The sequence below is a fragment of the Hemiscyllium ocellatum genome, chromosome 34, assembly GCF_020745735.1.
Source record: "Hemiscyllium ocellatum isolate sHemOce1 chromosome 34, sHemOce1.pat.X.cur, whole genome shotgun sequence".
Taxonomy (NCBI): Eukaryota; Metazoa; Chordata; class Chondrichthyes; order Orectolobiformes; family Hemiscylliidae; genus Hemiscyllium; species Hemiscyllium ocellatum.
Window position 1 is genome coordinate 8,792,548 of NC_083434.1, and position 16,134 is coordinate 8,808,681.

Genomic DNA, 16,134 nt, shown 5'->3' on the forward strand with positions numbered 1-16,134 from the left:
AATTTTCCAGAAAAGTGCAGTCTACTCTCTCAGTCAAGATATATTGCCAAGAGGAAGGAATCCAGAGATCCTTAATGGCAAAAGAGATAGATAAAGAAGAAAAAGGTATCAGGTGAGTCAAACAAATGAGAGGTAAAGAGAGAGTATGTCAGGAGACTGACAGCTAACACAAACAAATCCAGCGGGCATATAAACAATTAAAGGAAGGGTGTGGCCAATTTGGAAGTATGTAGAGGGCATAGCCAAGGTATCAAATGTAACACATTTAATTAGGGAAGAAGCTGCAGCACTGTACAGTGTCAAACAAGAGGTAGTTCAGATACTCAATAGGTTTAAACTAATTTGGTGTTGGTTATTGGCTACACTGAGTGGACTTTGAGCTGGTAAGGATTGATGCGCAAGCGGAGAGTGGAAATTATGAAGATACAGACTATAACTTTTCAGTCTTCCTTATAGTCCAAGGTGGTGCCAGAGCATTGAAAAATTTTGCATGTTGAAATGGTGTAAAGCTAAACCCAGTGACTACTGGCCAGTTAGTCTAACCTCTGTTAGGGAAACTTAACTTATAATTTGGATCAATAATAGTCAGGTAGCAAATGTGGGTTAACGAAAGAAAAGCAGCATGGATTTGATCAGGGCAAATTGCATTCAACTAACCTGCTTGAGTTTTATAATACAGGTAATGCTGTTGATATGATATATATGAACTTTCAAAAGACACTTGATGTGGGGTATCACATCGGACTTTAAACAAAAGAGTTTGTGGAGCGAAGGAAGAGTAACAACATAGATGTGAAAATGGCTGAGGAACTGGGAACAGCAAGTAGTAAATAAATGATGTTTTTCTAACTGAAGAACTTTTGTAGTGGAGTTTCCCATGGGTCTAAGACCTGACCCCTGCTGCTCCTGATTTCTAGTAGTGATGTAGGCCTCGGTGTTTGATTTATTGTTGTCACGTGTACCACAATCCAGTTAGCAGTAATGAAGCATATAGCTTAATGTTTGGAAGCATTGTGAACTTCAAAAGGACATGAGGAAGATAATGGAATGGGTAGACAAATAATAGAGTAAATTAAATACAGAGAAATATGATGTGATTTATTTTTGTAAGAAGTACAAGGAGCGAACATGTAAAATTTAAATTATGACTCGTAAGAGGTGCCAGAGCAGTGGAACTTGGACCTACTGATTCTTTAGTTACACAAGTATAGTATAGATTCAGATTGTAGCTAATATATCATAGAGTATCCTAGGCTTAATAAGCAAGAAAGCTGTGGTAAATATTTATAGAATATTGGTTTGGCTTTAACCGGAGAATTGTATCCTGTGTGCACCATCCTTCGGATGGGTGTGATGGTATAAAGGCAAGTACAAAAAAGAGTTATGAGAATAATTCCAAACTTTAGTTGTGTAGATCAGAAAATTTTGACTAGCTTCCTTGGAGAAAGTTGTGAGAAGATTTGATTGAGATACCTAAAATTATGACAGGTCTGGACATTGGAGATAGGGAAAAACAGTTTGAGCTGGCATAAAGATCAAGAACCAGAGGCAAAGGATATAAGGTGATTAGCAAAGGGAGCAACAGCAACAAGTGATCAGGATCTGGAATGCACCGGCTGAAACCGTGGAGGAGCCATGTTTGTTCACAGCATTTCACAGGGAGTTGGGATCTGTAAAGGAAGACTGTGGAGATGAGGCAAGGGACTGGCATAAATTAATTTTTTTTCAGAGAGCCAGCACAAACATACCAAGCGAAATCCTATGCTGTAAACGTTGTGATCTTGCAATTCTTAAGAGGTTCCTCAACCTCCTCTGTCTAACTCATGAGTCACTGGAGACTCCCCAATGAATAAGTTGAAATAAGGGTTTTATAAGTTGGTGTTAGGGGTGAATATTAATCCATTAGTAATGCATCTGGTTCCAATATTGTTATAAAGCACAAAACCATCTAAAAACATTGAGGCATGTTTCCTTTCTTGCTGATCATATTTCCTATCTAGGCCAACCATTTGACAAAGCGTGGAAAGCCACTACCACGCCAGGAATCCACAGAAATCGAGGTATTGGAAGAGAAACCTACCAAGCGTCTTGCTGTCACCGCCGAGGAACTGACCGAATTGGAGAGGCTGGAAGAGCTTGACACCTGCATGGTAAGTTTGACAGTAGAATAATATATTAAGCTCAGAGTTTGGAAAGTGTATATCCCAAAGAATGTCATAACCAAATTCCTTTTGATTTAAAAGAAATGAACTTTTTCAAGTTTGTGGGAAATTATTTCCCTTATATAAGTATACTAATTTTATTATTTACTTATAGAAAACATATGAATTTTACACACTTAAGGTTTTGGACAATATTGTTTTCGTAACAGAAGAAGCCGTGAATACAGTTATCTATCCACCATGTGTGTATAAGAGACGGCTGTTCACTTGTAACAGTAGGAAGAGCTAAATAACAAAACATTCCAGCAAAGCCATTTCTCTGTATAACCTTGGAAAGATATTCAAACCATATCAGCATTCTCAGCATGTAATATACATGTTGCAAAAATGCTGTTGAAATCAGCAGAATTGACAGTTACACATCACCAAAATTTCACAGCGACATTCTGGAGATTTTCAAGGCAGCAAAAACCCACTGTGCATCTCAGTAAAAGAAAGTTCATGTGATTCTTAATCGGGGCTCAGCTAGAGCAGATTGCAGTATCAAAGCACACAATTTGTTGTGGACAGAGGATAGACTGAAGCCCTTAAATCTTATTCACCTATGAGAAATCAATGTGGTGTAATTTTTAATAAGGCTGTTGCATGGTCCTAAACCTCCATTAGTGTGTAGTCAATTTAAAAGTCACCGACACTGGACGTTGAAGGAATTAAACTTGGTTTAATATTTATTCAAGAACACTCATCTCGAATAGCTCTATCACTATATAAAACGCACATGACTCATCCAAGAATGATACAATTAAAAAATGGAGTGCACTGATACAAATGTTTACACAGAAGCAGAATAACAGTTCACATGACTTCAGGGATGCAATGAAGGATGAAGCTTTTCCCACTCTCTCGAATTGAAGTTCAAATGGGTGGGGTCAAATCAGGATGGATTACAGGGTCCCTTCGACTGTTCAGATTCTGAAAGCAGACCGTAGTGATCCTTTTTCTTTACAGGTGAACTGTGAGCTTTTTGAAACAAAGTGGAGGAGATTTTTTGAAGCCTCATATGTTGAAAAGGCAAGATGAGACAGTCTTTCTTAGTAGCTGTGATGTTGGTGTTCTACACTCTCTTAGTTTTTGGGTAAAATGATTTCACAGTCAGAGTAGTTTCAATCCTGTGATGAATGGCCATTTTTGTATATTGAAAATAAAATGATGGTTTTTCACACTAACAAAATAGTTTTTTCTGTCTTCCATCAGAACAATTTAATTAGTCGAATCATAGCAATATAGAAGACCATTCAGTCTGTCCCTATATTCAGTAGATTATGGTAATTCTACCTTAACTCGATATTCAGATGATTATATTTAGTGATTCATCAGGTTTGATAAAACGAAGGTGAAGGATGTTAAACACAAAGGTCGTTTCTTTTCCCCCAACTTCTGAGATTGACCAATGCTTTATGTTCAATTTTTCACTACAACAACATGCATTTACATGACACCTTTAATGTAATCAAGCGTCCCATGCCACATCACAGAAGTGTGGAACTCATCCCAAGACTGTTCACAGCTTAAAGAGCAGTGGAGGGACATTGTACAACTCAATAAAGTGGTTTTTCTTTCCTTTAAAGTCAGTATCACATTGGTTACTGCTTCTGCTATAACTTTAAATTAGTGGTTGAGTTTTGGATTCAGTTTTTTTTGTAATAGTAGGTCCACCTGAGTAAGTAGTAAAACTTAACTGATTTCTGAAATGTATTGCACAAATTACTTGGCCTCTGTATAATATTTGTGTATGTGGCATATGAATTACATCCAGACCCAAATGTATCACATATCTGGGACTAGATTTTTAATCTGAGGTCAGAAACCCATTTCTTAAATCACTTTCTGGGTTCTGACCCTGAGCTGAGTCTGTAAGGCTAGTACAGTGTTAGTTTGGCATAATAAGCCTGTGATTGGATCGGAAGGAAGCTTGTTGTCCAATGCAAGGGGCTCGATTGCAGTGCTGAAAGGCAAACAGCAGCTGTGTTGGAGCTTGCTGTTGCCTTGTAGAATGGTGCAGGTCAATAAATCCACAAAAGTCTGATGTTAGTGATTTTCAAATGCAGAACACACAGCAGCTTCATGGTTGTTGTCATCTAATGAGGTTTTTAATCTGCCAATACCATCCAACAATGGTCCATGGAAGTGGCAGCATCGTGATCCCCTCTGTTTGAATTACCCTAAATTTCTGATCTGATTTTTCATCAGCCGTGTCACATAAATACTCTCAACATCACTATTTACAGTCTCCACTTTGAAAAGCTCTTTCCACAATCTGTGAGTAACATGGTTTGAAATATCTGAAAATGGCTTTTAAAACCACAAGCAGAGCCATTTGTTAGTTATATTGATGTACAATAGTCAGCCACTCTGCAAATTAAAGGATCATCGTATTTTAAAACTTGTAAAAGATGCTTCAATGTAAGCCCCTCTTTGAAAGTCTTCCTACAGCCAAAATTAACCACAAATTGCAATGGTAATTCATTTGCTCTAAATCATAATTCTGTGGTCAGGACCATTAGTATGACTAATTTTAAGTTTCCTCAAAAGCTCACCAGAACTGAACTTGGATTTGAAATTCCTCGTTCTTTTGTGTAGGGTTTGATTTGGAAGAGTCACTGCAACCTATTGGAAGCCTCAAACCTGGATGTTTTAGTTTGTAATGAATGGACATTAAAATATGAGGAACTACTGTCAAAAGAGGAAACCCTTGCCCTGATGCCCTGCTGATGGTTTTGTTCTTCTACAGCGACATTTTGAGTTTAAACTCCATCTGAGTTTGTTTTATTGAGTTTGTAAAGTTAGAGAAAAGCTCATTTCTGGTGATTTACCTGCTCCCACTGCAATTGGTATCCAAATAATACTTTTTACAAAATTGTTGTGTGAGATGTAGTGCATACAGTTAGTTCACCTTTAATATGAGTGCATTGAATAGTTTGAAAATAAGTAATTTGTTCAGTTAAGATTTCCATTATTGAAAACAAAATGAATTTAAGAAAGAGTATCTGTAGTTTGATTTTAGGCAGTTTACAGTCACGAAAGAGCATGATGCTCATGAACTCAATGAGAGAAATTTTACTGGATTTACTATAACATTGTATCTCTCTTCTCTTTCTCTCTGCAGCCCTACCCTTTCAGCATGCAGATTGCTTTAAAAAAAACCTGATAATCCCATGCACCTTTTTTTCTAGGCCATAACCTGATGACAAGGTTACTGCTCAATGATAATTTCCCATATATTAAACTTACCCAGAAGATAGACAATAAGGTGTTCATTTTAAAGGAGAATTAATACACCAAAATCAAGTGAAGTTTTATCCTTTTCTGAAAAGCTTTGTTAGGATTATTCTGATGATTAAATTCTCTATTTTGTTTGGAGTTACCATTTGAGGAGAAGGAATTTATTCTTTGGTGATAGGAAATCTGTTTCCTTAAAAAATGTCTGCATGTACCATTTGTCACACTTTCATCTGATTGGGTCAAATCTGAGGTCATAAGGTAGCAATAGTGACTGAACAGTCAGCAAACTTATTAACGACCAAGTGGCATTTTTCTCAGTAAGAGTCAATATTTTCTATTCACCAGCGCTACTGAACCATGGGTTGTGCATGATTTTATAATGAGGCAGGGCAAGAAGGCAAGCCCCAGATTTACCTCAGCTGAAATAAAGTCCACACTGTTGACATTATTCTGAACCACACAATAACTGTCTAGCCAACTGAGTTAACCAGTGAAAAATACTTTTCTTGGGCAATATACAATATTATTGTGTATACACTTGATTTAATCTGTCTACATGATGAAAGATAATGAAATGCAAGGTAACTACAGTGACACTGGAATTTTCCCATGATTGAAGGTTCCTAGTGAGATGGTGAGAATGGGAAATAACTGAGCAAGTTGAGCCTGGAAAAATACTGGCCCCCTTCTGAGTAAGAAGGTCCATTGGGCATGGACTTTCTTGACCCATCACCAATTAAGGCCCTATGTGGTTAATTAATGGTCATTTAAGGGCTTCATCTTGACACAAGCTCGATTACCTGACTTCTCAATGTGTGAAAAATGTATCTAGTTTCTTGACTGGGAAGCCAGAATGACCTGCCTGCCAGATTGGCGGTGGAGGCCTCCAAATTCTCCAATCTGGGTTTCCTTCAACGTGTTCCAAATCAACAGCATCTACGACTTGGAAGGACAAGGGCAGTAGGAGCATAAAAACACTCTCCCATCTGCAAGTTTCTCTCTGAGCCAAAAATCTATGTTTTAGTTCCTCCACTGTCACTAGACCAAATTCCTGAATCTCCCTAACAGGACTATAGGTTTACCTGCAACAGGTGATGGTTTAATAAGGTAGCTACCTTCTTGAGGGCAATTGGGGGCGAGCAAGTGATACATCCTGTGGAAAAAAAAGGTAGTGTAATTGGCTCATTTCATTGAGCATAGAAACTTAATACATTACCTAAGTAAGCTGCTTAAAATATGAAAAGAATTTGATGGTATAGATAGGAATAATTAACAACTCTGCTGGAATGATTGTGGCTAAAAGTAATTCCTCAAATTCAAGTTAGCTCATTCAGAAACTATTTCAGGAAATACTTTTCAGGCAATGTTGGATGACTTGCTTCTTTTCCCAATATTCCAATGCTCCTATTAGTTAGTTTGGGTTGTTATGAGCCCTGAGCTATGGTGTTCTTGTATTGTGAAGGTTAGGTGATGGTGCCACAGTTGTACTGTTCATGACTGGGTGAGATTGGCAGACCTCTTATGTTTTGTTTCTGTGTTTTCATCTGGATCAACTCTGAAAGGGCCATTCTCAGGGTCAAACTTAATGAGATGGGCTGTCTGGTTTTAAGCGTTTTAGTGGACTTTGAATTCTTTTCCCTGTATCATTCTCCTAACCCTCATTTCCAGAGCATTGTCTTGTGGGGTAGGGTTTTGGTTTCAGTCAATGAATTAAGGTTTGCAATTTCACCATTTGCTGCATGCATTTTAAATGTTTTAATTATGGTGTTATATATGTCTATATCTCATTGTTACCATTTTTAATAATAGAGTTTGGCCATTTGGGAATGACTTGTTTTAGCTGCTGCCAGACATATCTTTGTATGAAGTGGTTCATCACTCAGAATGTTTACAATGCATTAAGCTAATGCTCACTTAAAAGAATAATCTCCTCTTGCAGTTAGCAAATACATCAATCATAATACCATCAAACTGATAGCACAACAGAGTAAGTGAATTGTAGTAATAACTGTGACATTAATGAAAAGTAAGTGCAGTAACAAGAAAACATTTTGGCTACACATTTCTGATGTTTCTCAAGCTGTACGAGTTCAAATTGGTCTTGGCCTTTTGGAAACAGCATTTTTTGCAAGATGTGATAGAAATGTTCTGTTCTGTAGAGAGATATTTCATTGGTATGGCACTATGCCATTTAAATTAGGGTGGTCTCTGGTTCACTCCATGGACAGTGCTGTGTTGGTTAATATTAAACGTTGCTGCAGTATGATAATTACAAATGATCTTACTGTCCCTTGACTGCAGAGGAAAAACATGCTCTAAGCCTCCTCCTGATCACCTTACAGTTATGTCGTTGGAAATGCATATTCACAGATGGAGACCGGCTGTTCACGGTCTGCAAATTATGTGAAACTGAGCCTGCGGACTGTTTTCCAATATACCCATCATAAATCAATTTCAATTCTGCAACTTTGAAATATGTCATAACTAAACCGGTTTTAATTTAATATGCTTGCAGTTTATTAGTCAAATATATAAATTTTTCACAATTCTTGATGAAATATTTGGAGCAGCATAATATTTTATTGATACCATTTGAAAACCTTGTGTGGTACATTTATCTAGCCCTATGACTGTATGAAGGATCTTAAGAAGTTAACATCTTTTATCTGTTCTTGTGATGTGAACAAATCAGGCAAGGCCAGCATTTAATGCCCATCCCCAATTGCTGTTGAGAAGGTGATGGTGAGCTATGTCATGAACTGCTGCAATCCAATATGATGTGGATGTTTCAACACAGTGCTGTTGTGAGAGATTTTGACCCAGCAATTGATGGAATGATAATATAACAAGCCAGGATGGTATGTATCTTTCAGGAAAGCTTGTACATGGTGGCTGCTCATGTGCCAGCTACCCTTGTTCTCCTAGAAGGTGCAGCTTGTGGGTTTGGGAGATGCCTTGGAAGGAACTATGGTGAGTTCAACGCTACATGGTGGAGAGACTGTATGTTTATGGTTGTGGATAGGATGGCAGATAAATTGATTGCTTTATCCTGGATGTTGTCAGGTTTCTTGAGTGGTGGGGGTGGGGCTGCACTCAGTCCTCCAGTTTGGGAGCATACCATCACACTTCTGATTTTGCCTTCAGATTGTGGGTGAGTTTTGGGGAATCAAATGTCGAGATACTCACTGCAGAGTTCCCAGCCTCTGACCTGCCTTTGTGACCATAATTTACAGCAATTCCTCACTTAGTTTTGCACTTGGATTCCTGAAGAGTGAAATTTTAAATGAAACGAGGCAGATTCTCCACAGTAACAGCACGTGCAGCAAATGCATGAGGCAGTGCTGAACTCACCATAGTTCCTTCAAAGGCAGCTCCCAATGGAATAGGATGTGAAGATGTGTAGTAACAAGCAGGAAGAAAACTACAGGCTGAGAGCAGTTTTGAAGTGGAATCATTGCAGACGGCAGGAAAGTTGACCAGCAAGAGGGTCAAGGAGGGGGAAGAACTACTCCAAACTTGTGACCATTGAGTCATACAACCCAAAATCACACCCAATGTATAGTATTGCTAGTGTGCATCCACAACTAAATACAAGCATCAATGCCATTTAATTGAACAGCCTAAAAGGAAATAATTTAAAATTATATCATGGAGTATATGGCTAGTCCAGTTAGGTTTCTGAATGTAACCCTCAGGGTGTTGATGGCAGGGGATTTGGCAATGGTAATGTCATTGGATGTTAAAGAGAAAAGATTAAATTCTCCATCATTGGTGATGGTCATTGCCTGGCACTTGTGTGGTGTGAACATTATTTGGTGGACTAGTGAGTCTGTGGAACTATTTACCACAGAGGGCCTTAGAGGTTGGGTCATTAAGTATATTCATGGTTGAGATAGAGAGTTTCTGATCAGTTAGGGCTCAAGGGTAATGGAGAGAAGGTAGGAACGTGACGTTGAGGATTATCTCATCTGCAGTGATCTAATTAAATGGTGGAGCAGAAAGCCCTACTTCTGTTCCTAAATCTTATGAATGGTCTTACTTTCCCAAACCTGAATGTTGTGCAGGTATTACTGGGCACTGCCTGTTTCAGAGTCTGGAGTTATGTATGTTATTAAATATCTCAATAACCAATGAACATCCCCACCTCTGACTTGGTGTCAGACAGAAGATCATTGATAAAACAACTGAAAATGATTGGGCCGCGGACACAAGTCTGTAGAACTCTTGCACTGAAATATAATTGTTTTGGCTGCTGATTTTTATACATTTGTTTACATAGTTATTCAATCATACATTTTGGGGTATATTAATGCATATAAAGAATCAAGTGAGTTGTTAAACCAAAGAGCTACATAGCATCTTATAACAAAATAATTCTGAGGTTAGAGTCAAGAAATGTAATGCTTTCGGCATAATGCTCATGCTTGCTACCTCAATCTGCCTCCCTTCTCTCTGAGGTCTTGGCAGTCTGATTTGTCTCTGAAGTTTTGGGATCTATATTATGAGAATCTTGTAATCAAATTGTATAATGATTTCTGATTTACTGTTGCCCTCCTAAATCCCATCTGTATGTTAGCATGATTCACATAGGATTTGTATCTCAGTAAAATTATCCCTCACCTGTTCTTTAGAACCCAATTCAATTTGGTCTTGGAATTATAACCAGTTTAAAGTATAGCTGTTTACAACCTGACATTCTTAAAACATACCCTGGGACTATGGAAAGTAATAATTTCACTACTGTCAGCATAGATGTCTTCACCATCTATGTCTACAAGTATAGTAAACATCATGTGGCTCCTCACTAATAAAAGAACCTAGAATCCTCCTCCCAAATATTTGTAACATAAATAGGGAGAAGATGAGAAAACAGCTGATTAAGATTAACCTGTGGAAAAAGAAGAGTCTGGATGACCTGGTGGTTTTTGCCTTTTTGCAGCCAGTTCAAGCAGTATTCACTAATCTAATGGTGCAGTGATCATGTTGGTAAAATTCTGTGAATGGTAGTACAACATGTTTCAGAATCTGAGTGCCCAAAAGATGATTATTTTAAGAACAAATTTGCGGTGAAGAGTAAATCTGGAGAAACCTCTTATCCAGACGTGTTCTTTATAGACAAAAGTGATTTATGAAAATTGCTGTGGCCCAGGGCTAGATTAGCTACTTATCTTGAAATTTTCAAATCTAAGTAATTATTACTGTAAATATCTATCTAGGAAGGTTCTTGGCCCGATGTACATCAGTTGTGCTCACCTTGTTAACTATCAATATATTTGTCTGATATATCACACAAAAATCACCGTCAGTTTTTAATCATTTGCTAATTTATCTGTGCAAAATTTGTTAAGTGAAATATGCCTAAAGGCAATAGAGCAGTATCAAATAATGGAATGTACATTCAATAAGATGAAGGTGGACAACTCATACAATGCACCATTAGTAGACATTTTCCTGCACTCTAAAGATCATATGTAATCTGCTGGAAATGAGAATTGTTCATGGCAAAATGAAAGCAAGAGGACATCTGGAACCTTAATGAATGCTGGAACCAGCAGGGCACTCCCTTATCAATGAGATTTAAAGATTGACAAACAAGAATGACAAATAAGATTGCCTAAATTAGAGTAGAACCAAGTACAGAAATATAAATAGAAAGAGTAGGGGGAAAGATTGGATTGAGAGAGGGAGGGAAAGACCAGAAAGCAACATATGGAATGCAAATATTTTAAAAGTTTTTAATAAAGAATTTATTACATGCAGAATGAGACAGCATCCAACACTGTTCAGGTTTTTTCTCCAGCCGTGTTGATTCACCCAGTAATAACAATTATCGTCTTGTTAGTCCTTATTTCTTGCAGCCAGTTTAATGGACAACTTATATGAAAACGCAGCAAGTTATTTAAGAATATTGAGGAGGTTGAAGGTATGCTAGAGTTTGATTTAAGTAAATCATCAAACTTGCAAATTGAAATTGGGGAGAATGTGGTACAATGGTAATGTTACTGGACTAGAAATCCAGAGACCATGGCTAATGATCTGAGGACATCTATTTCACATTCCAGTATGGCCATTGGTGGAACTAAAATTCAATTAATAACATTAATCTTAGAAATGGCAGTTATGACAGCTATCATCATTTTGTTATTATAAAATCATCTGGTTCATTGGTGGGAGGGAAATCTACCTTCCTTTCCTGGTCTAGACATAATAAGGCACCAGATCCACCCTTAACTGCCCTCCTAAATTGCCTTGCAGTTCAAAGATAGAGATGCACATCAAATCGTAGCCTTGGCAGCAGTCACATCGCATGAAATAATGAAAACAAGACATGTGTTCCTTTTTGATTTGAATATTATTGACTGCTTCCACAGCTTTGAAAATTTAATTCTTAGATTATTCAAATCAAGATCTTGAAACATTTGGCAAGACAACTTACTTATTTTTCAATTGTGATTTCAAGCGAAATTCTTTGAAATATTTTTTGAAGCTGTGGTTGCTTGAAACATATGCTTGTTACTTGTATTAAATCAGATTGTGAAGTTCATTTTGTTTTCTTAGTACCAATTACAAACAACTTATTGTTGATTGACAATAACTGTATGATGGACTTTATTTTTAAGTGTACCATCTAGCTTATTCTGGGTTAGGAGACAAAGTCAATAGATGTGAAGCTAGAAAAGCACAGCAGGTCAGATAACATCCAAGGGATAGAAAGTCAACGTTCAAGCTGAAACCCTTCATCAGGACTCTAACTTATAATGACTGGAGAAGGTATGTCGCGATAATGGCACTGGACTGATAATACAGAATCCCAGACTAATGTTCTGCAGATATGGATTCAAATCCCACCATGGCTGGCAGTGAAAAGTGAATTCAGTTTTTTTAAAAAATCTGGCCTCATGGCAGCCATTTTAACTTGTGTCAGTTGTGCTTAAAATTTGATCTGGTTCATTAATGACCTTTCACAAAGGAATTCTACAATCCATACCCAATCTATCCTACAGGTGAATCCAGATCCACAACAGTATGATTTTTAACTGCACCCTGGGCAACTTGGGATGGACAGTAAATAACAGTCTACCAGCAAAACCCACACCTCTTGAACAAATAAAACAAAAGTTCCTTGTCTCCAGTCCATGTGCTTCTAAATACATTATTAAAAGAGTTGTGTATAAAGTCAACAAATAATTGTGTTGCTTCATTTAGTTTTCCTCTTTTTTCAAGTGAATTGCTATATTCTTAATATAAGGAGGTTTAAAATCACAACTGCAGATTGAAAATGTTGTCCAAGTTGGACCTGTTTAAATGAATTCTATTGCAGATTGTGTGTGTAATATTGAGTTCCAGTACAAGCAGTGCATAGGATTGCAGTTCAGTTGGATCTCTATGCTGACTCATTGGGAGGGGAATGAGTTCAATTCTAAAGCTTCATCCACTCATTCAGGAAACCCTTATAACATTGACAATCGTTTCAGTTTTACAGAATTTCAAAACAAACTTGTGAAGGTTTTTTTTCACACAGGTACTAAAAGTAGTTGGAATCTTTCAGGAATGATTGAATTAATTGATTCTCTAGTATCAGCTCCTGTCTCACATATAATCACTCACTGACCCACATGCCATGCCCTCTCCTCCCGTGGCCGCATCAATTAGTTTTAAATGACACCAGTCAGCTGAAGTTCTCATCGTCTTGTCGAGGGAAGTGACCAAGCTGAATATTTAATTTAGAAACTGCCATTTATATGCTAATATTTCTATCAGTTCTTCAGTGTCAGATGCATAATATAGTTTGCTAAATGTATTGATATATTAAATTTTGCTGAAATGTATTGAAAATTGATTTGCTTAAATCTGGTCAACAACACCTACTTCATAAATTGTTGCTGTCCGTGCATTTCTGATTCACTAAGCTTTGTATGTTTGAAATATACAGTCTGCAGTATATTTTCTTTTGTGTGGTTGTACTTTCTTTCTGAAATGCAAACCATTTTCACCATATCTTCTCTTCCTCCATTTTCTGATTTCTCCTTTGCTGCATGGAGACTCTCTGCTGTACCAGTGTAAGTACCCCACTGTTTGCAGTCTTTTGTTGGGTAGTTGGTTTGTCTTCCCGTTGCTTTGTTTGCTTTTGTGTTGTATGGCCGTCCCATGAGAGAAGTCAGTTGTGCTGTGAGTTTGTTTGAATATGTGCTTGAATGGAAAACAGCTTTTTATGTAAAGCATTTAGTTTGCTTGAAATAATTATTGAAGCTTATTTTTGCAAATTAAACAATTGCATTGAGAAACAAAGAATGGTTGCATTTTTAAAGTCTGCATTATGTTCAATTTTTTGCAATGCTTTTGACAAAACACTCTCAAGCCTGGTTCCATGATTTCATGTCACTTTTTCCAACATCAGGAAACCTCTAAGCTGCTTTAAAGAATTAAAGACCTGTGTTGGTAAACCTTGATGATTTCAGTACACCCCAAAGTGTTTCAAAGCCAGTGATGTATTTTTGAATCTAGATAGCCAACTTACATACAGCAAGTTCCCCCAAAAAATCAATGAGTGTCTTTTTTAGGTGTTGATTAAGTGATAAGTTTTGACCAGGTCAACAGAAGCTCTACCCCACCCCACATTTTGCTCAAACTAGCCATAAGATTGTTTACACCCACCCATGCTTGGTTTCATATTTTGTCTGAAAGCTGGCTCCCCAGAGTTACTCATTTCCCCAGTAGAATATTGAACAATAATCTAGTTGTCAGCTTCTTGAAACCACAATTTTCTTATTGAGAGCCAAAGTGCTACCCCGAGCCTAAACCTTGAGTGGGATTGTACCCAGCTAGCTTCTACTTCTGCTTAGTGTTACCAGCTTTCACTGGACTTGCTCCTGGAGGTTTAATCACACTGACTCATAACACTCTCCCACCCATAGTTACCTTTGTTAAGATTGGACCCTCTATACTACATATAACTAATGCCACAAAGGCGCAGTTAATATATGCATGGTTCTGAATATTGGAAAACCCCTTTCTGGTTTGCCGTAGGTCAGTTTAAGGCTTGTTTTTTGATTTTCTTATCTCATTCACAAATCTGATATCAAATTTCTTCATATTATTGTACCACAGTTTTGACAAATGATTGACATGAGAAGGCTAAGAATAGGCAACAAAGGAGTTTTCCAGTGATTAACGTCACATACTTCAATGTAAGGAATTAATAAAAAGTATGTGCCAAGGGCACAGATGACACTTAGAAATATAATATCATTAGCTATTACTGAAATGTGGCTTAAGGGTAGAAATAGTATCTGACATTCCTAGTTACAAGGTCTTCAGAGTGAATGTTTTCAGCTTGAAGCATTAACCCTGTTTCTCGCTCTACAGATACTGCCAAATATATATTGAGTTTCTCCAGCATCTTCTGTTTTTATTTTGGATAGTTTGGGACTGCATTTTTGGAACAAAGGAAGCTGAAGGCAATTTAGTTGATGAGTATAAACTTATGATGTGTATACCAAAGAGGTAAATAGTCATGGGGCATAGACTTAAAGCAAGTGGCAGAGGGCATGCAAGATGGTAGGAGTCCGAACATAAAAGCCTGAAAGAGTGATAGAGGCAAGAAACTCTTACCATTTTAAGAAGCACTTGTACTTTGCAAGGCTACAGAACAAGCATTGGGAAGTGATACTACCTGACTTAATCTTGCAGAGGAGGAACAAGCATGTCAGACCAAACAAACCCCTCTTTTGTTCTAACCATTCTGTAGTTCTATGAGCACTTAGAGTCATATAGTGATCGTGATGTACAGCATAGAAACAGACTCTTTGGTCCAACTTGTCCATGCTGATCAGATATCCTAAACTAATTTAGTCCCATTTGCCAGCAGTTGCCTCGTATCCCTTTAAACCATACCTATTCATATGCCTTTTAAATGCCATAATTGTACCAGCCTCCACCACTTCCTCTGGCAGCTCATTCCATATACGCATCACCCTCTTTGTGGAAAAATGGCCCCTTATGTGTCTTTTATATCTTTCCCCTCTCACCCTAAACCTTTGCCCTCTAGTTCTGGTCTCCCTGACCCCAGGGAAATGACCTTGTCTATTTACTCTATCCCTGCCTCTCATGGTTTTACAAACCCCTATAAGGTCACCCCTCCGTCTCTGAAGCTCCAGGGTAAACAGCCCCAGCCTGTTCAGCCTCTCCCTGTAGTTCAAACCCTCCAAATGAACTTAGGTTGCCAAGAGCCAGATTGTGGGATTCAGCTGGATGACTCTGTATTGAGCAGCACAGATATGTGGGCTGAATGGTGCATCCTTTGACGTACACTTTGTATGTTTTTGATGGACTTGTTGATTACCTTCAGGTTCTTAGAGAGATATTGCCTATCAAATCTCTAGTGTCATTTCATTAATAATGTACACTTATCAATATTAATTAATTCAAATCCCTGCAGAAGACAATTGGTAAAATAAGATACATCAAAAAGTGATACATTGAAGTTTTTCATTGGTCTCAAATACAGATCATTAAGTCAAGGTGCATCTGTTGGTTCAATTAAAAGCATCTTATGCAGCAATTCTCAAGTTGGGGCAGGACTCCAGTTCCAGTAGTTCAGCTATGTTTGTATGACACTGTAATGTTCAACTCCTTCTTGTCCACTAACTGCACAAGTGTAGTTTAAGTAGAATAACTTGCTTCCATAATA

The 16,134-nt window shown here is 37.7% G+C and overlaps 1 protein-coding gene across 3 annotated transcripts in view; it reads left to right on the forward strand.

The window, feature by feature from the left end:
• The window catches only part of LOC132832127 (F-actin-uncapping protein LRRC16A-like), a 458,164-nt gene that overhangs the window by 374,843 nt on the left and 67,187 nt on the right, over positions 1-16,134 (forward strand). For all 3 annotated transcript variants that reach the window (XM_060849857.1, XM_060849859.1, XM_060849860.1), the window contains exon 29: positions 2,001-2,150. In XM_060849857.1, coding sequence (XP_060705840.1) covers positions 2,001-2,150 — 150 coding nt within the window. The remainder of the gene's footprint in view (positions 1-2,000; positions 2,151-16,134) is intronic.